The 23,599-nt window shown below is 49.0% G+C and overlaps 1 protein-coding gene across 1 annotated transcript in view; it reads left to right on the forward strand.

The window, feature by feature from the left end:
* The window catches only part of LOC139238010 (voltage-dependent P/Q-type calcium channel subunit alpha-1A-like), a 587,825-nt gene that overhangs the window by 428,409 nt on the left and 135,817 nt on the right, over nt 1-23,599 (forward strand). The window contains 5 exon segments of the mRNA XM_070867408.1: nt 15,888-16,028; nt 16,795-16,996; nt 19,575-19,739; nt 21,036-21,146; nt 21,855-21,938. Of these exon segments, the coding sequence (XP_070723509.1) occupies nt 15,888-16,028; nt 16,795-16,996; nt 19,575-19,739; nt 21,036-21,146; nt 21,855-21,938 (703 nt within the window).

The raw sequence follows: 23,599 nt of genomic DNA on the forward strand, positions 1-23,599 counted from the left end.
AAGGGGTCCTGGCTTGTCCAGGTTTTGATCAGCCGGGCAGTGACAGGTGATTGCTCACTCTCAAATGCTTCCATAACCATGGCTAGATCTGTGGGCTGCGCCATTTCCACCCCCGTGGTGGGCAATGGCAGCCTACTGAGAGCATCGGCGCAGTTTTCTGTGCCTGGCCTGTGGCGATTGGTGTAGTTGTATGCGGACAACGTAAGCGCCCATCTCTGGATGCGGGCCGATGCATTGGTATTTATCCCTTTACGATCGGAGAACAGGGATATAAGTGGCTTATGGTCAGTTTCCAATTGAAATTTTAGCCCAAACAGGTATTGATGCATTTTCTTTATCCCATAGACACACGCTAATGGTTCTTTCTCAATCATGCTGTAGGCTCTCTCAGACTTAGACAGACTCCTGGATGCATAAGCAACCGGTTGCAGTTTCCCAAAATCATAAGCTTGTTGCAATACACACCCGACGCCATATGACGACGCATCACATGCTAGTACCAAACGCTTACATGGATCATACAACACAAGCAATTTGTTTGAGCATAACAATTTCTCGCTTTTACAAAGGCATTTTCTTGGCTTTTGCCCCAAATCCATTCGTCCCCTTTTCGTAGTAAGACATGCAGTGATCCTAACAGTGTGCTGAGACCCGGTAAGAAGTTACCAAAGTAGTTCAGGAGTCCCAGAAACGACCGCAGCTCCGTCACGTTCTGTGGCCTCGGTGCGTTCTCGATTGCCTCCGTCTTCACGTTGGTGGGCCTGATGCCTCCCGCCGCAATCCTCCTTCCCAGGAACTCCACTTCAGGCGCCAGGAAAATACACTTCGAGCGTTTTAACCTGAGCCCCACACGGTTGAATCAACTAAGAACCTCCTCCAGGTTCTGCAGATGCTCGACTATGTTCCGACCTGTGACCAAGATGTTGTCCTGGAAAACCACGGTGTGCGAGACTGACTTCAGTAAACTTTCCATGTTTCTCTGGAATCTCGCCGCCGCCGATCGGATTCCAAATGGGCATCTGTTATAAACAAAAAGACCTTTATGCGTGTTGATGTAGGTGAAGGCCTTCGATGATTCCTCCAGTGCCTGTGTCATGTAGGCTGAAGTCAGATCCAGCTTCATGAACATCTTTCCTCCCGCCAGTGTTGCAAAGAGGTCATCGGCCTTTGGTAGTGGGTATTGGTCCTGCAGGGAGAAACAATTGATAGTTACTTTGTTATCGCCACAAATTCGGACGGTGTCATCTCCCTTGAGGACTGGGACGATAGGACTGGCCCACTCGATGAACTCGATCGGGGAAATTATGCCCTCTCTTTGCAGCTGGTCTAGCTCGATCTCTACCCTTTCTCTCATCATGTACGGTACTGCTCTCGCCTTGTGATGGATGGGTCGCGCCCCCGGAATTAGGTGGATCTGCACTTTTGCTCCTTGGAATTTCCCGATGCCTGGTTCGAACAGCAAAGGAAATTTGTTTAAGACCTGGGAACATGGGCGATAACGCTCGGACATCGTCCCAGTTCCAGCGTATCTTTCCCAGCCAGCTCCTGCCGAGCAGCGTGGGACCATCGCCCGGTACCACCCAGAGTGGTAGCTTGTGCACCGCTCCATCGTAGGAGACCTTCATGGTAGCACCGCCGATTACAGGAATCAGTTCTTTAGTGTAAGCTCTTAGTTTCATGTGAACTGGAGTTAGGACTGGCTTGAGGCCTTGTTGCACCACAACCCTTCGAAAGTCTTTTTGCCCATGATGGACTGGCTCGCGCCCATGTCCAGCTCCATTGACACCGGGAGTCCATTTATTCACATTATCAGGGGACAATTTGTGGTGAATGTGTGCACCCTATGTACCTCTGCCTCCTCGATCTGAGGCTCTGGTTCATTGTGATCCTCCATGGATCTGTCTTCCTCTGCAACATGGTGGTTTGCAGGTTTAACAGGCTTTGCAGCTCTCCTGCAAACTCGTTGGAGGTGTCCCATTGTTCCACAGCCCTTGCAAACGTACTCTTTGAATTGGCATGAATGGAAACGATGATCACCCCCGCAGCGCCAACAAGGTGTTAATGGCCTTGCATTCATCACCCTTGATGGTGGACTCTGAGACATCTGCGGACGTGTAGCTGCAGGTATGTGTGACCTGCCCTGTACGTTACGATTTGAAAACAACTTTGTTCACAGTACTTGTAGCAGCACTTGTGTGCTGAGAGATTTGCTTCGTATTGTCACTGGTGGCAATGAACGCCTGGGCTATCGCTATGGCCTTACTCAAGGTTGGGGTCTCTACAATCAAAAGTTTGCGAAGTATGGTTTCATGGCCAATGCCAAGTTCGAAAAAGTCTCTGAGCATGTGCTCCAAATGTCCTTCAAATTCGCAATGTTCTGCAAGGCGTCTTAGCTCGGCAACATAACTCGCCACTTCCTGGCCTTCAGACCTTTTGTAGGTGTAGAACCGGTACCTCGCCATCAGAACGCTTTCCTTCAGGTTCAAATGCTCTCGGACCAGTGTGCACAAATCTTTGCACGATTTCTCCGTGGGTTTCGCTGGAGTGAGCAGATTCTTCATGAGGCCATACGTTGGTGCCCCACAGACGGTGAGGAGGATCTCTCTATGTTTGGCAGCGCTCTCTTCCCCATCTAGCTCGTTGGCCACGAAGTATTGGTCGAGTCGCTCCACAAAAGTTTCCCAATCATCTGCCTCCGATAACTTCTTCAGGATGCCCACTGTTCTCTGCATCTTTGGGTTCGCTATCTGTATCTGATCGCCAGTTGTTGTGAATGGAGAAAGAGTCAGACTGAACACTGTGAGCTCAAAGTAAAGTGTGACCTTAGTCTTTTATTGCAGGTCTCCAGAGTGCCTCTCCAACCTGTGAAGCCTTCTTAAATACCTGTGCTCCCAAGGGATTATGGGATCCCTTGGGACTCCGGGGAATGAGCCCTCTGTTGGCTGTACAGAGTAAATACAAGTCCACATATATAACACAGTGATTCCGTTATTTGGGAAATTACATTTTAATGGTTCGCCCTGGGGGACGTTTGCTCCTGTCCATTGATCTTGTACAACATTTCAAGATGAATTAAGACTTTGCTGTGCACAGATTAGCTGCCGTATTTAGAAACATAGAAACATAGAAAATAGGTGCAGGAATAGGCCATTCGGCCCTTCTAGCCTGCACCGTCATTCAATGAGTTCATGGCTGAACATGCAACTTCAGTACTCCATTCCTGCTTTCTCACCATACCTCTTGATCCCCCTAGTAGTAAGGACTATATCTAACTCCTTTTTGAATATATTTAGTGAATTGGCCTCAACAACTTTCTGTGGTAGAGAATTCCACAGGTTCACCACTCTCTGGGTGAAGAAGTTTCTCCTCATCTCAGTCCTAAATGACTTACCCCTTATCCTTAGACTGTGACCCCTGGTTCTGGACTTCCCCAACATTGGGAACATTCTTCCTGCATCTAACCTGTCTGAACCCATCAGAATTTTAAACGTTTCTATGAAGTCCCCTCTCATTCTTCTGAACTCCAGTGAATACAAGCCCAGTTGATCCAGTCTTTCTTGATAGGTCAGTCCCGCCATCCCGGGAATCAGTCTGGTGAACCTTCGCTGCACTCCCTCAATAGCAAGAATGTCCTTCCTCAGGTTAGGAGACCAAAACTGTACACAATACTCCAGGTGTGGCCTCACCAAGGCCCTGTACAACTGTAGCAACACCTCCCTGCCCCTGTACTCAATTTCTTTACATTACAAGCATGATTACAATTGAAAAATACTTTGTTGGCTGTGAAATGTTTTGTAACATCCTGAGCTTGTAAAAGGTGCTATATAAATGTAACTTTGTACTTTCTTTACCTCCTCCTGAATATCCTACTCTTTTGTAAACAGTTGCTGCTGGTTAAGTTGCCCTGACAATTTGCATTTATCCTTTACTAACTCACTCTCCTCTGCTCTTAAGGATGCCACCATGTTTAGCTATTCTCCTTTTCCTGATATATTTGTAGAATACTGATCCTTTTAATACTTTTTGAGGCTCTCTCCTCATACTCCCTCCTTGCTTTCCTTATTCCTCTTAAACTGTTTCCTTATTTTCTTGTATTCTCTCTCTTGTAATATATATTGGGGGAGAAATTGCTCCGGTTTGAGGTGCATAGTTTGAATTAAATACGCCAGGAAGAAGAGGTTACTGACTGGAATTTGGGTCTTTAACGGAGAAAAATTGTTGGGGCGGAGGGGGCTCTGTGCCTGCACGGGGCAGTAGCGGGACGAGAGAAGTGCGGAAGCGTGGCGATGTCACTCAGCACCACACGGGCGTGCCGTGCCCCGCTGATGTGTCACAACGACCCTCCACCTTCTCTTAAGGGGAAGGCCGCTGTGAACTTTGCAGCCACTTCCGTGGCGCCCATTGTTGTGCCGACTGCGGGGCGTAAAGGGGCCAGCGCGCATGGCGATGATGTCATCGCCGTGTGCACCACCGCCTGGGGAGGAAACTACGGGGCGCGGCGCAAAGCCGATTTCGCCACCGCTATCCCGGGGGCAATAGCGGGCAGGTCGCTTCTGCCGCCTGGCCCCGGGCGAAAAGTCCTTCTCGCCCCATTAGCGCCTCCTGTAACGGACCTTCCAGAAAGGGCAATTTCACCTCCATTGCCTCCATTTGACCTGTTTAATCTTAGCTTGTTTGTCATTTCTTTATTCATCCACACTATCTTGAGAGCTGAAGAAGACTTTTAAATGTTATATATTTATTCTGCATTCTTTGCATTTGAATTCTTTTTAAAAACATCCCATGGCTGAGCTACAGTCCTGTGTGCATATTTCTCCTTCAACCTCATTTAAAAAAAATTTGTTCCTGGGATGTGGGCGTCGCTGGCAAGGCCGGCATTTATTGCCCGTCCCTAATTGCCCCTCGAGAAGGTGGTGGTGAGCCGCCTTCTTGAACCGCTGCAGTCCGTGTGGTGAAGGTGCTCCCACAGTGCTGTTAGGGAGGGAGTTCCAGGATTGTGACCCAGCGACGATGAAGGAACGGCCGATATATTTCCAAGTCGGGATGGTGTGTGACTGGGAGAAGATGATATTCCCATGCACACTGACCTTGTCCTTCTAGATGGTAGAGGTCGCGGGTTTGGGAGGTGCTGCCGAAGAAGCCTTGGCGAGTTGCTGCAGTGCATCTTGTAGATGGTGCACACTGCAGCCAGGGGGAGCCGCTGGTGGAGGGAGTGAATGTTGAAGGTGATGGATGGGGCTCCAGTCAAGCGGGCTGCTTTGTCCTGGATGGTGTCGGGCTTCTTTAGTGTTATTGGAGCCGCACTCATCCAGGCAAGTGGAGAGTGTTCCATCACACTTCTTATAAAACACTGGTTCGGCCCCAACTGGAGTATTGTGTCCAGTTCTGGGCACCACACTTTAGGCAGGATGTGAAGGCCTTAGAGAGGGAGCAGCAAAGATTTACGAGAATCGTTCCAGGGATGAGGGACTTCAGTGACGGGGATAGACTGGAGAAGCTGGGGTTGTTTTCTTTAGAGCACAGTAGGTTGAGAGGAGATTTGATCGAGCTGTTCAAAATCATGAGGGGTCTGGACAGAGTAGATAGAGAGAGACTGTTCCCATTGGTGGAAGGGTCGGGAACCAGAGGACACAGGTTTAAGGCGATTGGCAGAAGGCCCAAAGGAGACACGAGGGAAAACGTTTTCCCGCAGCGAGTGGTTAGGATCTGGAATGCGCTGCCTGAGAGGGTGGTGGAGGCAGACTCAATCGTGGCTTTCAAAAGGGAGTTGGATAAGTGCCTGAAAGAAAAAACATTTCGGGACTACTGGTTTAGGGCGGGGGTGCCGGGACTAGCTGAAGTGCTCTTGCAGAGAGCCGGCACGGGCTCGATGGGCCGAACGGCCTCTTTCTCTGCTGTAACCATTCTCGGAATCTATGACTCCTGACTCATGGCTTGTGGATGGTGGAAAGGCTTTGGGGAGTCAGGAGGTGAGACACTCGCTGCACAATATCCAGCCTCTGAACTGCTCTTGTCGCCACAGTATTTATGCGGCCGGTCCAATGGTGAACCCCGGGATGTTGATGATTTGGGATTCGGCGATGGTAATGCCGTTACATGTCAAGGGATGGTGACTCTCGCTTGTTGGAGATGGTCATTGACTGGCAATTGTGTGGTGCGAATGTTACTTGCCACTGATCAACCCAAGCCTGAATGTCGTCCATGCGGCATGTGGGCATGGACTGTTCCATTATCTGAATGGCACTGAACACTGTGCAATCATCAGCGAACATCCCCACATCTGACCTTATGATAGAGAGAAGGTCATTGATGAAGCAGCTGGAGATGGTTAGGACACTGCTCTGAGCGATGTCCTGGGGCTGAGATGGTTGACCTGTAACAACTACAACCATCTTCCTTTGTGCTAGGAATGACTCCAGCCAGTGGAGAGTTTTCCCTTGATTCCCATTGACTTCAGTTTTCCTAGGGCCCCTTGATGTCACACTCAGTCAAGTGCTGCCTTGATGTCGAGGGTAGTCACTATCACCTCGCCTCTGGAGTTCAGTTATTTTGTCCATGTTTGGACCAAGGCTGTATTGAGGTTTGGAGTCGAGTGGTCCTGACGGAACTCAAACTGAGCTTGCTCACTCCTCACCTTTCTAAAGTCTCAAATCTGCCCACTTCCAGTCTGATACCCTTGCCTTTGTACGAACTTCTCCCCTTTCTATTTAGACCTTAAACCTTATACAGGTGCAACGTCCCGAATCTGGAACTCCGAAAACCGGAATTGTCCGAAAACCGGACATTTTGGGGAGCGGAGGAGCGGCGAGTGGCGAGGTCCGAAATCCGGCAAAACCCGTAATCCGGCACGGATTCGATCCCGAGGATTCCGGATTTCAGACTATTGATTTTCTTGTCCCAAATCCGGAAAAACCCAAAAACCGGCACGGACTCGGTCCCAAGGATTCCGGATTTCAGACGTTGTACCTGTATTATGGTCACTATATCTGACGTGTTCACCCCTTTCTCAGCTATTTTGTTAACTAGACCTAGCAACACTACGAGCCCAAGTTTCCACATGATAAAAAAACGGGCGCCCCTCCGAGCTGGGCGCCCGTTTTTCGCGCCTAAAACGGCGCCGGAAAAAAAACGAGCGATTCTGGAGCGCTTTGCAGCTCCTTGTCTGTTTGGCGCGGCGCCCAGGGGGGGCGGAGCCTACACTCACGCCGATTTTGTAAGTGGGAGGGGGCGGGTACTATTTAAATTAGTTTTTTTCCTGCCGGCAACGCTGCGCGTGCGCGTTGGAGCATTCGTGCATGCTCAGTGTGAAAAAAACATTGGCACTCGGCCATTTTTGTAGTTCTTTGTAGCTGTTTAATTTTTGAACATGGTTTAATAAAAGTACATTGCCATCAGCAGTGAGGCTTCTTGTAGCAGTGAGAAGGCTGCAGGAAGCCTCAAAGTTGAGGCAGCCGTTTCCCGATGACCTCCCCCTTTTGCCGTCGGGAAATGGCTCCTCAATTTCTGAGGCTTCCTGCAGCTTTCTCTCTTTCCCGCCAGCCGTCTGGAACGGCTCCATTCCCTCCCCCGCCCCCCCCCCCCCCCCGCCCGCGTTCGGTCGGCCCCCCCCCCCCGCCCACGTTCGGTCGGCCCCCCCCCCCCGCCCACGTTCGGTCGGCTCTCCCCCCCCCCCCCCGCCCACGTTCGGTCGGCCCCCCCCCCCGCCCACGTTCGGTCGGCTCTCCCCCCCCCCCCGCCCACGTTCGGTCGGCTCTCCCCCCCCCCCCCCGCCCACGTTCGGTCGGCTCTCCCCCCCCCCCCGCCCACGTTCGGTCGGCTCTCCCCCCCCCGCCCACGTTCGGTCGGCTCTCCCCCCCCCCCCCCGCCCACGTTCGGTCGGCTCTCCCCCCCCCGCCCACGTTCGGTCGGCTCTCCCCCCCCCCCCCGCCCACGTTCGGTCGGCCCCCCCCCCCCGCCCACGTTCGGTCGGCTCTCCCCCCCCCCCCCGCCCACGTTCGGTCGGCCCCCCCCCCCCGCCCACGTTCGGTCGGCTCTCCCCCCCCCCCCCCGCCCACGTTCGGTCGGCTCCCCCCCCCCCCCCCGCCCACGTTCGGTCGGCTCTCCCCCCCCCCCCCGCCCACGTTCGGTCGGCTCCCCCCCCCCCCCCGCCCACGTTCGGTCGGCCCCCCCCCCCCGCCCACGTTCGGTCGGCTCCCTCTCTCCCCCCCCCCCCCGCCCACGTTCGGTCGGCTCCCCCCCCCCCCCCGCCCACGTTCGGTCGGCCCCCCCCCCCGCCCACGTTCGGTCGGCTCCCCCCCCCCCCCGCCCACGTTCGGTCGGCTCCCTCTCTCCCCCCCCCCCCCGCCCACGTTCGGTCGGCTCTCCCCCCCCCCCCCGCCCACGTTCGGTCGGCTCCCCCCCCCCCCCCGCCCACGTTCGGTCGGCTCTCCCCCCCCCCCCCCCGCCCACGTTCGGTCGGCTCTCCCCCCCCCGCCCACGTTCGGTCGGCTCTCCCCCCCCCCCCCGCCCACGTTCGGTCGGCCCCCCCCCCGCCCACGTTCGGTCGGCTCTCCCCCCCCCCCGCCCACGTTCGGTCGGCTCCCCCCCCCCCCCCCCGCCCACGTTCGGTCGGCTCTCCCCCCCCCCCGCCCACGTTCGGTCGGCTCCCCCCCCCCCCCCCCGCCCACGTTCGGTCGGCTCCCTCTCTCCCCCCCCCCCCGCCCACGTTCGGTCGGCTCCCCCCCCCCCCCCCGCCCACGTTCGGTCGGCTCTCCCCCCCCCCCCGCCCACGTTCGGTCGGCTCCCCCCCCCCCCCCGCCCACGTTCGGTCGGCTCCCTCTCTCCCCCCCCCCCCCGCCCACGTTCGGTCGGCTCCCCCCCCCCCCCCCGCCCACGTTCGGTCGGCTCCCTCTCTCCCCCCCCCCCCGCCCACGTTCGGTCGGCTCCCCCCCCCCCCCCGCCCACGTTCGGTCGGCTCCCTCTCTCCCCCCCCCCCCCCCGCCCACGTTCGGTCGGCTCTCCCCCCCCCCCCGCCCACGTTCGGTCGGCTCCCTCTCTCCCCCCCCCCCCCCGCCCACGTTCGGTCGGCTCCCTCGTTTTGTGAGGCTTGCTGCAGAATTCTCCCTGCCTGAAGCACTTTCACACAGGTAGGAAGATGGTTTATATAATCTTTTCTTTGCTTATAAATGTTTATTCAGGTTGGATGTATTTGTATAATATTTGTAGAAGTATAAATAAGGATTTATTATAAAATTTAATGAGTTCCCTTCCCCCCCCTCCCCCCCTCCCCCCCCCCCCCCCCCCACCTCGTTCTGGACGCCTTGCTCCATTCTACTTTAGTTTGGAGTACATTTTCAAATCAGGCGTCAGTGGCTGGACACGCCCCCTTTTCAAGAAAAAATTCTGTTCCAAAGTAGAACTGTTCTACCTGACTAGAACTGCAGAAAAAAAAATGTGGAGAATTGCAAATTCTAAGATAGTCCGTTCTCCACCAGTTGCTCCTAAAAAAATCAGGCCCAAATCATGTGGAAACTTGGGCCCTACTTACCTCATAGACGTATGAACATATTGCTTGAGAAGGGAGTCCTGCACACATTTTAGGAAATCCATGCCCTCTACTCTGTTTACCTCCCCATGTCCCAATTAACGAATGAGTAGTTCAAATCTCTTAGAACAATAATTAGATTGCCCTTACTCATCTCCCTGAACTGCCTACGCATTTCCACCAACAATTTGAGGCTCTGTCGTACAACCCTGCTAATGTAACAACCCCTCTTTTATCTTCAAGCTCTAACCATATTGACTCTGTCTGTGCCTCTGTTTTATGTACATTAGTCTTCTCGACAGCATGTTTCACCAATATTGTCCGTAACTATTCTGCTCCTCCTAAAAGCCGATACATGTTTTTTCCACTTCTGTCCAATTTGCAGCCAAGTTTCTTTATCTTCCTATGACATCATTGCTTCTAATTCCCCTGTTTATTGCCGATACTCTGAGCGTTACAATACAAGAATAAAAAAACATAAGAATTCGGCCCCTCGAGCCTGCTCCACCATTCAATAAGAACATAGCCATTAAACTCTTTGACCTTAACTCCACTTTCCCGCCCAATCATATCTCTTGATTCCTTTAGAATCCAGAAATCTAACGATCTCAGCCTTGAATATACTCAAAGACTGAGCCCCCACAGCCCTCTGGGGCAGAGAATTCCAAAGATTCACCACTCTCTGAGTGAAGAAATTTCTCCTCATCTCAGTCCTAAATGGCCGACCCCTTATCCTGAGACTGTGACCCCCTGGTTCTAGACTCCCCAGCCCGGGGGGAAACACCCTCCCTGCATCTACCCTGTCAAGCCCCCTCAGAATCTTGTATGTTTCAATGAGGTCGCCTCTCATTCTTCTAAACTCCAGAGAGTATAGGCGCAATCTCTCCTCATAGGACAGCCCTCTCATCCCAGGGATCAATCTAGTGAACTTTCGTTGCACCACCTCTAAGGCATGTATGTCCTTTCTCAGATAAGGAGACCAAAACTGTGCACAGTACTCTAAATGTGGTCTCGCCAAAGCCCTGTACAATTGTAGTAAGACTTCCTTACTCTTGTACTCCATGTACACGTTTATCTTTTTTCTTTTATGTAAGTGCTCCTTTATCTTTGATTTTTTTTTTAAGCTAACATCTCATTCCTTTATCTCAGTCTTTACCCTGCTTAATCAGATTGATTTGATCTCCCTCCCCTTCAACCCTTCTGCAAGCTTTCCCGTTTTGCTATTTTTTTTATTTGTACATTAACCTCCTATTTCTACCTTTTCTTCTTGTTCTTTCTGATTGCATTTATTTTCCCTGCCCCTCCTTTCCAAGATTAAATCCCTTCACTTCCTCATTTATCCATTTTGCAAGTACATTAGATGTAGTTCTTCCTCGTGGAATAATTCCTATCTTCCCTAGAACTAGTACCAACAAAAATAGTATTCTTTCTGACACCATGTCTTTAGCCATGTGTTGAGCTCTGTAATCTTCCAATTGTTCCTTATTAGAACATAACATAAAAAATAGGAGCAGGAGTCGGCCATTCGGCCCCTCGAGCCTGCTCCGCCATTCAATACGATTATGGCTGAACTCCTACTCAACTCCACTTTCCCGCCCGATCCCCATATCCCTTGATTCCCTTAATATCCAAAAATCTATTGATCTCTGTCTTAAATATACTCAATGACCAAGCCTTCACAGCCCTCTGGGGCAGAGAATTCCAAAGATTCACCACCCTCTCAGTCCTAAATGCCCGACCCCTTATCCTGAGACTGTGACCCCTGGTTCTAGATTCCCCAGCCCGGGGGAAACACCCTCCCTGCATCTACCCTGTCAGGCCCTGTAAGAATTTTGTATGTTTCAACGAGATCCTCTCATTCTTCTAAACTCTATAGACCTAGTCCACTCAATCTCTTCTCATAGGACAATCCTCCATGGCAAGTATATCCCTCCCTGGGTAAGGAGACCAAAACTGTACACAATATTCCAGGTGTAGTCTCACCAGTGCCCTATAGAAATATAGAAACATAGAACCAAGGTGCAGGAGCAGGCCATTCGGCCCTTCGAGCCTGCACTACCATTCAATAGGATCATGGCTGATCATTCACCTCAGTACCCCTTTCCTGCTTTCTCTCCATGCCCCTTGATCCCTTTAGCCATAAGGGCCATATCTAACTCCCTCTTGAATATATCCAATGAACTGGCATCAACAACTCTCTGTGGTAGGGAATTCCACAGGTTAACAACTCTCTGAGTGAAGAAGTTTCTCCTCATCTCAGTCCTAAATGGCTTACCCCTTATCCTTAGACTATGTCCCCTGGTTCTGGACTTCCCCAACCTCAGGAACATTCTTCCCGCACCTAACCTGTCCAGTCCCATCAGAATCTTATATGTTTCTATGAGATCCCCTCTCATCCTTCTAAATTCCAGTGAATATAAGCCTAGTCGATCCAGTCTGTCCTCATATGTCAGTCCTGCCATCCCGGGAATCAGTCTGGTGAACCTTCGCTGCATTCCCTCAATAGCAAGAACATCCTTCCTCAGATTAGGAGACCAAAACTGTACACAATATTCCAGGTGAGGCCTCACCAAGGCCCTGTACAACTGCAGTAAGGCCTCCCTGCTCCTATACTCAAATCCCCTAGCTATGAAGGCCAACATACCATTTGCCGCCTTCACTGCCTGCTGTACCTGCATGCCAACTTTCAATGACTGATGTACCATGACACCCAGGTCTTGTTGCACCTCCTCTTTTCCTAATCTGCCGCCATTCAGATAATATTCTGCCTTCGTGTTTTTGCCACCAAAGTGGATAACCTCACATTTATCCACATTATACTGCATCTGCCATGCATTTGCCCACTCACCTAACCTGTCCAAGTCACCCTGCAGCCTTTTAGCGTCCTCCTCACAGCTCACACCGCCACCCAGCTTAGTGTCATCTGCAAACTTGGAGATATTACACTCAATTCCCTCATCCAAATCATTGATGTATATTGTAAATAGCTGGGGTTCCAGCACTGAGCAGTAAGATGTCTTTACTCTTATACTCAAATCCTCTTGTAATAAAGGCCAACAAACGATTTGTTTTCTAAATTGCTTGCTGTACCTGCATGTTAACTTTCAGTGATTGGTGCACAAGGACACCCAGGTCCCTCTGAACACCAACATTTCCCAATCTCTCACCATTTAAACAATACTCTGCTTTTCTCTTTTTCCTACCAAAGTGGATAACTTCACATTTCTCCACATTACATTCCATTTGCCATGTTCTTGCCCACTCACACTTAGTCTGTCTATATCCCCTTGAAGCCTCTTTGCATCCTCCTCACAACTTACATCCCCACTGAGCTTTGTATCATCAGCAAACTTGGATATATTACACTTGGTCCCCTCATCCGAATCATTGATATTGGTTGTGATTTATTCTCGCATGTGGTTGGAGGAGGCATCTGGAGATTGCCATGTTTGAAGTCCTGCTCCTAAATTTGCTTCCTAAACTCCTTTTGCAGGACTTCACACTTTTCCGTTATTGCATTGTGGGTTCCCACACCTGTGCTCCCTTGCCATCCATAATCCTATTTAGTCTTTCCAAAATATTCCTTATCCTGTTCCTGCCTTACCCTCTGCTGCACTCTCCATTCAAGCTCACTTGTCTTTGTAATCCATTGTGTTACCTACTTGATATAAAAACAGAAAATGCTGGAAATCTCAGCGGGTCAGGCAGCATCTGTGGCGAGAGAAACAGAGTTAATGTTTTGGGCCGGTGACCCTTCGTCAGAACTGGAGAGTGTTCGAAATGAACAGATTCTTAATGAGCACTGAAAGGGGGAGGGAGAACGAAAGAACAAAAGGGGAAGGTCTGTGATAGGGGGGAAGACAGGAGAGATTAGAGAGACAAAAGGGATGATGGGCCAAATTCAAATGGTAATGGCAGGAGTTAGAAACACATTAGTCACGATAGGGTGTGAATGGTGGGATAATGACCAGCGGCCATTAGAGACAAGGAGAAAATGAAAGAAACAAGCTCTGAGGGGGGCAGGGGAAAGGAGCCAAATATGGACAGAGGTTAGGGTCTGAAATTGTTGAACTCGATGTTGAGTCCCGAAGGCTGTAACATGCCTAAACGAAAGATGAGATGCTGTTCCTCGAGCTTGAGTTGAGCTTCGTTGGAACAGTGTAGGAGGCCGAGGACGGAGAGGTCAGAGTGGGAGTGGAGCGGGGAATTAAAGTGACAGGCGACCGGAAGCTCAGGATCACACTTACGGACTGAACGGAGGTGCTCTGCAAAGCGGTCACCCAATCTGCGTTTGGTCTCCCCAATGTAGAGGAGACCACATGGTGAGCAGCGAATACAGTATACTACATTGCAAGCAGTACAAGTAAATCACTGCTTCACCTGGAAGGAGTGTTTGGGGCCCGGGACAGTGGGGAGCGAGGGGGTAAAAGGGCAGGTGTGGCATCTCCTGCGCTTGTACGGGAAGTTGCCGTGGGAAGGGGAGGGGGTGCTGGGGGTGACTGCGGAATGGACCAGAGTGTCGCGGAGGGAACGGTCCCTTCGGAACGCTGAGAGGGGAGAGGAGGGGGAGATGTGATTGGATGGTGGGTTCACGCTGGAGGTGGTGGAAATGGCGGAGGATGATCCATTGAACGTGGAGGCTGGTGGGGTGAAAGGTGAGGACAAGGGGAATCTTGTCATGGTTCTGGGAGGGAGGGGGAGGGGTGAGAGCAGAGGTGCGGGAAATAGAACGGACACGGTCGAGGGCCATGTTAACCACGGCGGAGGGGAATCCTCGGTTGAGGAAAAAGGAAGACAGGTCAGAGGCACTAGTGTGAAAGGTGGCGTCGTCCGAGCAGATACGACGGAGACGGAGAAACTGGGAGAATGGAATGGAGTCCTTGCAGGATACGGGGTGGGAGGAAGTGTAGTCCGAGTAGCTGTGGGAGTCAGTGGGCTTAGAGTGGATACTGGTCGAAAGCCTATCCCCAGAGATGGAGACGGGGAAATCGAGGAAGGGAAGGGAAGAGTCGGAGATGGACCGTGTGAAGGTAGAGGGAAGAGTGGAAATTGGATGCAAAGTGAATGGAATTTTCAAGTTCAGGGTCTGTGATAGGCTGAAAGGGAGGAGTGATTACATGACAGAAGGTATGGTCATCAAAGCAAAAGCAGATGGTAATGGGACAAGTAAAGAAACAAAAGATAAGTGTACAAGAGGTGTAAATGGGAATGGCAGAATCATCAACAACTGCCATGTGCTAAGAAACGGACTGGTGTACGTCAGTGCAACTAGTAAATGGTTCTGTATCGTTCTTTAACGTCATTTTCAGTCATTCAAAATCGGGTTACTCACAGGTGCTGGATTAGACACTGATTTAAAATGCTTGTTTTTTATGATAAATCCATTTTAGCTATATTAATAAAACTGCAGGAGGTATATTGAAGAATATTTGTTTATGCAAAAAAAAATTTAAATTATGTTCTAAAGCACTGCCCAATTGCACTAATTCATGGCGGAGTTTACATTCAGCGATATGCACCTGAATTTGAGCGGAAACTTGAGCAGAAAAAACCCACTACTTAAAACTTACACAATTTTGAGCGCAATTTGCGTCCGGACCACCACCTGTGCCCAAAACCGGGGTACATTTATTGAACTTATTGTTGATGTTACCAGAGCCACCACAAACATCGTCTTGATTGTTTCCACAATAGCCTTGTAACCTGTCAGAATGAGACTGCCAACCTGGTGTGCCTCTCAACAATTGGTTTCAAAGCTGCTTTAGTCAAGGCATAAGAGTCGTGTGATCACCTATCTTCTTAGTCACTGGTGCCTGAAGACTGGGGCAACAGAAGGGGAAAAAAAGATTCAAGCGAATAAAAGGAGCCCAGAGAGGTTTTACGTGTACATTCATCTGAAGTCGGCTTTGAGTCAGAAGGGTGTGGGTTCAAGCCATACCCGAGACTTAAGCACCTAATCCAGGCGTATAGCTCTGCGTAGTACTGAGAGAGTTCTGCATGGTTCCGGGTGCAGTCCTTCAGGTGAGACAATAAAGCCAAGGCTATATCTGCCTTTTCTGCTGGTTCAGGCAGACTTCAAATTGTGCCACAGGATCTTTAAAGAAGGGCAGAAAGTTGTTCCAGTGCCCTGGCCATTCCTCCCTCAACTAACACCACTACAAACAGATTAACTGGCCATGTACTCATTGTTGTCTAACGGAAGTTGCCGTCACAAAATGACTGCCACATTTTACCTATGTAACCGTCACTGCAGTCCAAAGTAATTTATTGCATGTCAAGTGCTTTGAACGTTTTCTGAGATGGTTTAAGGCAATACATAAATCTAAGTCTTCCTTTCATTTTGCTTTGTTCTTGTCTGTTTCAGAGGACAGTACCTGGTCTACATGAGAGAAAGTGATATTAAGGCACAGAAGCGGGAGTGGAAACGATACGAGTTTCACTATGATAATGTGCTATGGGCCTTACTGACTCTCTTCACTGTTTCTACTGGAGAGGGTTGGCCAGAGTATGTATCGTTATTGAACACAATTACATTGCACTATTTTATTTCTTTTTGATTCTTTCGTCTCCTGTTTAGCATCTTCCGAACATTTGCTCGAAATGGCCGGAATTTGCGGCCGGAATTGGACCTCCGGAATACTCCTCCAACCTGAAAAAAAATCTGCACCTACCTCCTGGCTCCCGAGCTTCGGAAAAGGGCATGGGCATTACTTTGAACTGCTGGTGTTCAGATAGATTTCCTTTCCACCTTAATGATGGTGACACTGGAACTATACATGCTAAACATTTTTCTAAAAGCTGCTCACAGTATGCTGGCAGGATGCAGGCTTGGCAGGTTCCAGAAACAACATCCATCATTGAATTCGGCAGTCTCACTCAGCAAGGCCAAACTGGGCAACTGGTAATGGAAATGTCACACAGGTGTTGTAACTTGTAAGGTGCATTGTTCTTGAGGTTGGGATTGAGGTATCTTGTTGGGGCACTGTGTTGAGCTTTGCTGCATTTGACAAAAGAGTGCTTGGTGAAACAGGGTACAGGGAGCTTTATCCTGCAACTAATCCATGTGACCTTGGAGCACTTGATGCAAGCATTACGTGCAATATCTGGGAAAAATATCCCCAGCATTGACACCCTTCACTCTGGTTCATTACTCCTCCCAAAACAAAGACATATTCTCCCGAGAAAGTCTAATCTAAATCATTTGGACAGTGCCAGAAGAATAAACCTACAGGGGTTCTACTCCTCTTAATGAGTCTTCCTTTTCTTCACAGTGTCCTGAAACATTCAGTAGATGCTACTTATGAGAATCAAGGACCCAGCCCTGGATACAGAATGGAGATGTCTATTTTTTATGTTGTCTACTTTGTGGTCTTCCCTTTCTTCTTTGTGAACATCTTTGTGGCCTTGATCATCATCACTTTCCAAGAGCAGGGGGATAAAATGATGGAGGACTACAGTCTGGAGAAAAATGAGGTTTGTCCTATACGACCAACTTGGCGATGTAGTATTTGGAAATCAAGACCATTGAATGGTCGGGAATGAATTACACGGGAGCGGGGGGGGGGGGCAAGAAATAGCTAGTATTGAATTTCAAATGTTATGGGTACTATAATGCATACGGCATGAGAAGAATCCCAAATGGAGATGTCATATTGGTGCAGCTTCTGAGGTTGGTATTGGGCATAGTGGAAGGATCTTTACTGTGCAGCTAACATGTTCTGTACCTACCCTGATAGTTCTTGTTGCTGACACTGGAATACAGCACTAACATCCTTCATCTTGATTTATTCTTTCCACCCCCCCCCCCACCCCAACCACAAGACGTGCTAAAATGTTGAAGTGTGTCCCAGCCCATAATAATTAAAGGCTTCTGTGAGGGCTTATGGAATTTCACCTGAAGTGATACTTTCACCCTGTGCCTTGCGTATGAGGTAGTAACTGCATTGAGGAATTCTCTCGATTATAGGGGCTGAATTTACGGTCAGAGACTTCCTGCAGGCGGATGCCTCCAACCAGCAGAAATTCGGCCTTGGGATCCACGGAGACTCGCGCTCCTGGGCCTCTACGCGTAGACCTGCGTAGAGGCCCACGTATCCTAGGAGCGCAGGCAGTTTGCAAGCGCCCCTGGTATCACGTGACCTGGCCCAACCAATGAAAGGCAACCCCCATTCATACTTATGGGGATTCCGTATGTACAGAATCCCCATAAGCATGACTGGAGATCACATAAAAACCACATTTAACATAACAAATTAAAAAAACATTACATATTTAAAATGAATTAAATTACAATATAATTAAACATTTAAAACAAAAATTATATTTTTTGAAAAATAAATGTAAATGTTTTAAAGGGGCTAAAATAATCTTACCTTAATCTTGACAGATTGCAAGTTTCGGGTTTTCGCGCATGCACAGTGCAAACCTAAACCCGGAGCTTGCAATCCCTACGGACATGCGCACACCTCGTATATGCCCGTAGGGGCTGCAAATTATGGCCCAAAATCTGAAGCCTGACATTGAATTACTGCATGGATTCTCAGGCAGTCCTTTATAACGAAAGACTTGGATTTATATAGCACCTTTCACGACCATCAGACGTCCCAAAGCACTTTACAGTCAATGAAATACTTTTTGGAGTGCAGTCACTGTTGTAATGTGGGAAACACAGCAGCCAATTTGTGCACAGCAAGCTCCCACACAGATAGCAATGTGACAATGACCAGATAATCTGTTTTTGTTATGTTGATTGAGGGATAAATATTGACCGTAACACCGGGGATAACTCCCCTGCACTTCTTCGAAATAGTGCCATGGGATTTTTTTACGTCCATCCAAAAGACGGCACCCCCGACAGTGCGGCACTCCCTCAGCACTGCACTGGAGTGTCAGCCTAGATTTATGTGCTCAAGTCCCTGGACTGGGACATGAACCCACAACCTTGTGACTCAGAGGCGAGTATGCTCCCACTGAGCCACAGCTGACATGGTAGGCATTGTAATGTATTTGCTTCATGGGTTATTTACTTAATAGCAATGTGTTGCTATGAATTCTTAAGTAATAGTTGGTTTATTGACAAAGGTTTAACAATCACACTACACATTACCGGTTCATCCACCAGGCTCACAACTGCATACCTCATCGTGGATGGCCTAGACTCAATTGACTGGGGTTTTATTGAGTCTTGTGAACATCATGTGACTGAGTGAGCGCCGCACTGTCGGAGGGGCAGTACTGAGGGAGCACCGCACTGTCGGAGGGGCAGTACTGAGGGAGCGCCGCACTGTCGGAGGGGCAGTACTGAGGGAGCTACGCACTGTCGGAGGGGCAGTACTGAGGGAGCGCCGCACTGTCGGAGGGGCAGTACTGAGGGAGCGCCGCACTGTCGGAGGGGCAGTACTGAGGGAGCGCCGCACTGTCGGAGGGGCAGTACTGAGGGAGCGCCGCACTGTCGGAGGGGCAGTACTGAGGGAGCGCCGCACTGTCGGAGGGGCAGTACTGAGGGAGCGCCGCACTGTCGGAGGGGCAGTACTGAGGGAGTGCCGCACTGTCAGAGATACCGTCTTTCGGATGAGACGTTAAAACCGAGGCCCTGTCTGCACTCTCATGTGGCCTTAAAATATCTCATGGCACTATTTCGAAGGAGAGACCCAAGTTCAAATCCCGACACTGAAACTGGGGAATTTAAATCCAGTTAATTAAATATATCTGGAATAAAAAGCTAGTATCAGTGATCGTAAAAACCCATCTGGTTCACTAATGCTCTTTAGAGAAGGAAATCTGCCATCCTTACCCGGTCTGGCCTATATGTGACTCCAGACCCACATATATGGTTGACTCCTAATTGTCCTCACTCGTACCAAACCACTGCAAAGAAGCATCGTGGACTGCAACGGTGCAAGAAGGCGTCTCACAACCACCATCTCGATGGCAATTAGTGATGGAAAATAAACGCTGGACCCGCCAGTGTGAACAAATTTTTAAAAGTATATAATGTTCTTAATTTGGACTATTGCTGCAGAATCGAACTTTGTGATCTTGTCTCTTGCAGAGGGCATGCATCGACTTTGCGATCAGTGCCAAGCCATTGACACGTCACATGCCGCAGAATAAACAGACCTTTCAGTACAAGATGTGGCAATTTGTGGTGTCGCCCCCGTTTGAGTACACCATCATGGCCATGATTGCGCTCAACACTGTGGTGCTAATGATGAAGGTCAGTGAACAGATTTCCATTGTTTCATTTTCTGTCCCTCACATCAGCTTTTTGCCATTTTTACTAAAAGGAAATTTAACAGAGGTTTTTAAACTGCTACGGAATGTTGTTAGTGTAAATAAGGAAGGACTATTTTTGCTGATGAGGAGCCAGTAATGAGAAGTTTAAGAAGGAGTGAGGTCAGGAGAACTTTTGTTCTGCAGAGAGTTGCTCGAGCATGCAAAGCTTTGCCGCAATCAGTAGTTGAAACAGAGAACGTTGCATTTGCAAAGGGAAAAGTGGATAAATATTTGAAGCAGAGGAAAATGCAGTGCTCTGGAGAAAGCACGGGGCTTTGGGAATAGTTTTAGATTGTTCTAACAAAAAGCCAGCACTGACACAATGGGCTGAATGGCCTTCTACGCTGTAAACGTACATGGGTCTATGTTTAAATCAATGGGTATGATTCGCCAGTGATATTCCAACAAATGCACAAACAGAGAGACCTGGGGGTATGTGTGCACACATGGTTGAAGGTGGCACGGCAGGTTGAGAAAGCGGTTAAAAAGACTTATGGGATCCTGGGCTTCATAAATAGAGGCATAGAGCACAAAATTATGATGAACTTCTTTAAAACACTGGTTCGGCCCCAACTGTGTCCAATTCTGGGCACCACACTTTAGGAAAAATGTGAGAGCCTTAGAGAAGGTGCAGAAAAAATTTACGGGAATGGTTCCAGGGTTGAGGGACTTCGGTTACGGGGTTAGACTGGAAAAGCTGGGGTTGTTCTCCGTGGAGCAGAGAAGGTTGAGAGGAGATTTGATCGAGGTGTTCAAAATCATGAGGGGTCTGGACAGAGCAGAGAGAGAGAGAAACTGTTCCCATTGGTGGAAGGGTCGGGAACCAGAGGACACGGATTTAAGGCGATTGGCAGAAGAACCAAAGGCGATGTAAGAAAAACGTTTTTCCCGCAGCGAGTGGTTAGGATCTGGAATGCGCTGCCTGAGAGGGTGGTGGAGACAGACTCAATCGTGGCTTTCAAAAGGGAGTTGGATAAGTGCCTGAAGGACAAAGAATGTGCAGGGTTACGGGGAAAGGGCGGGGGAGTGGGACTGGCTGAGAGTGGGCACGGGCTCGACGGGCCGAATGGCCTTCCGTACTGTAACCATTCTGTGATTCTATTCTATGAAGTGGAATAACTTCACTTATACCAGAGTGTCCCAATTAATGAGCTTCAGTGATCCTTCTCACCTGCTTCCATTGCCCAAGTTAGTGAAGTACGGTGTTAATAACCAAATGTTCTTGTTCTTGTTTTAGTTTTCTGGTCAGCCACAGTCCTATGACGATGTTCTAAAGTATCTCAATATGGTGTTCACCATTTTGTTCTCATGTGAATGTATCCTGAAAATTATTGCCTTTGGAATTCTGGTGAGTATGTAGCACGAGTTTTGTATCATTGCAGGTTTTTGTCCAAAAATGTCTCCCCTCCCCTCCTGAAAGCACTGACCCCTGCAGGGTGCAGTTCCACAGGTTCTGGTAACGCTCTACCACCTCACCTAAGTGGCTATTCTTCTGTGTGAATAGGCATAATTGTTGGTTGGACCATTCCACAATAGGGGCACTGCATCTGTGTGCCATTCTATCCTCACCCAACATCTACATGCATGCTCCTTCTGGTCAGCATCACTGGATAGTGAACAAGAACGGAAAGCCGGTTGATTTTTTTCCCTTCCCTAGCCAAGGGACATTGAAGCCAATTGTAACATTCCTTCTGTGGCCCAGTGAATAAGTTGTCCTAACGCCACTTCACGTGCTGCAGCGACTCTGGGCTAAGAAAAGAGGGAAAAAAATCACCGCAGATTCTGACTCCTGATTAGTATCCAGTGCCTAGTGCTGGAAAGTGTGTTCATGGACTTCTGTGTGAGGACATAATCAGTCTTGGCTATGATGCCTTATAGCCCCATTGGTCTTCCAACGCTCGATGTCTGAGCCGACACATAAAGAATAAACACCGTGGGGAGACACTGGTGAACCAGTGGTGTCCATAGCTCACCATGAGCCAGCGCATTCTGGGGATGAGGGAGAAAATTATTTAAAAAGTCAGCATTCCTAATGTTGTTTCTTTTTGCTCCACAGAACTATTTTCAGGATGCTTGGAATGTATTTGATTTTGTCACAGTCCTGGGCAGTGTCACTGACATATTAGTGACAGAATTTTGGGTAAGTGTACATTAGAAATATTCACATGAAACATCATCGTAAATGCAGCAATTAATAAACAGTGGTCTCATATCTGCTGTGATAATAAAGGAGACAGGTTGTTTCTGACTTACTGACGTTGTTGCGATTCTTGAAGTCTTCCTGGAGCAACCCCATCTGTTCCTGGTGTGTGGTTCTGATCACACCAATGTGTGTGCACATAATCGCGTTTTGAAAATGTTTTGGAGTACAGTCTGCTTAATTTCAGCAGAGGGCTGTATGGCCTGATCATTCTGGACTCCCAATCAGAATTTTACGATAACTTCTATATTATTTTAATCTTTACTGCCTCTAAATATTTAAAGAAACAATAAATTGGCAACACCAAAACCAATGGAAGTAAACAAGTAATTTTTGGCGAAATCTTACTGTCATTAAGGTGAAGTATGTTGGCTCTGGGCTCTGTCTTAAATGCACCCCATGCCAGCATTGAGTACTCCCAAGTCAGGTACAGTGCAGTTAAATTTAGAGTAACGCTCCCTCTGTTCAATTAGTATATCTTAGCCCTAACCTCAGAAGCCTGCTACACCATTTCCCACATACCTCCATTTCTATTTGAGGGAAATTGACAAATATGCCAAATAGCGGCATATGAGTACAAAAGCAAGGGAATGATGCGAAATGTTTATAAATCACTGCTTAGGCCACAGCTGGAGCATCGTGTCCAATTCTGGGTGCCATACTGTCGGATGGATGTGAAGGCCTTGGAGAGAGTGCTCAGGAGGTTTACCGGAAGGGAACCAGGAACTTCAGTTATGTGAAGAGACTGGAGAAATTGGGATTGTTCTCCATCAAGCAGAGGAAGTTCAGGGAAGATTTAATAGAGGTGTTCAAAATTATAGTTTTGACGGCATAAATGAGGAGAAACGGTTTCCACTGGCGGGCGGGTCAGTATCCAGAGAACACAGATTGAAAGTAATTGGCAGAAAACCAGGGGAGATGACAGTTTTTCACGCAGCGAGTTGTTGTGATCTGGAACGCGCTGCCTGAAAGGTCGGTGGGAGCAGATTCAGTTTGCATCATTCGAAAGGGTATTGGATACTTATTTGAAAAGGAAAAATTGGCAGGGTTCTGGGGAAAGAGCAGGGGAGTGGGACTAATTGGACAGCTCTTTCACTGAGCCAGCACAGGGACGAAGAATTGGATGACCTCCTTCTGTGCTATATTATTATATGATTTAGTAGCGTATACTCCCTCTCTGAGATGAGTACCAGCGTAAGAGTATAAAAAAACATTTTTTTTTTTAAATTCAATCATTTAAACATTAAAAAATCTGTACAAGGGATCTTGGAGTGCATGTCCACAGATCCCTGAAAGTAGCAGGCCAGGTAGATAAGGCGGTTAAGAAGGCATACGGAATACTTGCCTTTATTAGCCGAGGCACGGAATGCCAGAGTGGGGAGGTTATGCTTGACCTGTATAAAACACTGGTTAGGCCACAGCTGGAGTACTGCGTGCAGTTCTGGTCACCACATTACAGGAAGGATGTGATTGCACTGGAGAGGGTACAGAGGAGATTTACGAGGATGTTGCTAGGAGTGGAGAATCTAAGCTATGAGGACAGATTGGAAAGGCTGGGTTTGTTTACATTGGAACAGAGGAGGCTGAGGGGAGACCTAATT

The sequence above is a fragment of the Pristiophorus japonicus genome, chromosome 24 (genome assembly GCF_044704955.1).
Source record: "Pristiophorus japonicus isolate sPriJap1 chromosome 24, sPriJap1.hap1, whole genome shotgun sequence".
Lineage (NCBI taxonomy): Eukaryota > Metazoa > Chordata > Chondrichthyes > Pristiophoridae > Pristiophorus > Pristiophorus japonicus.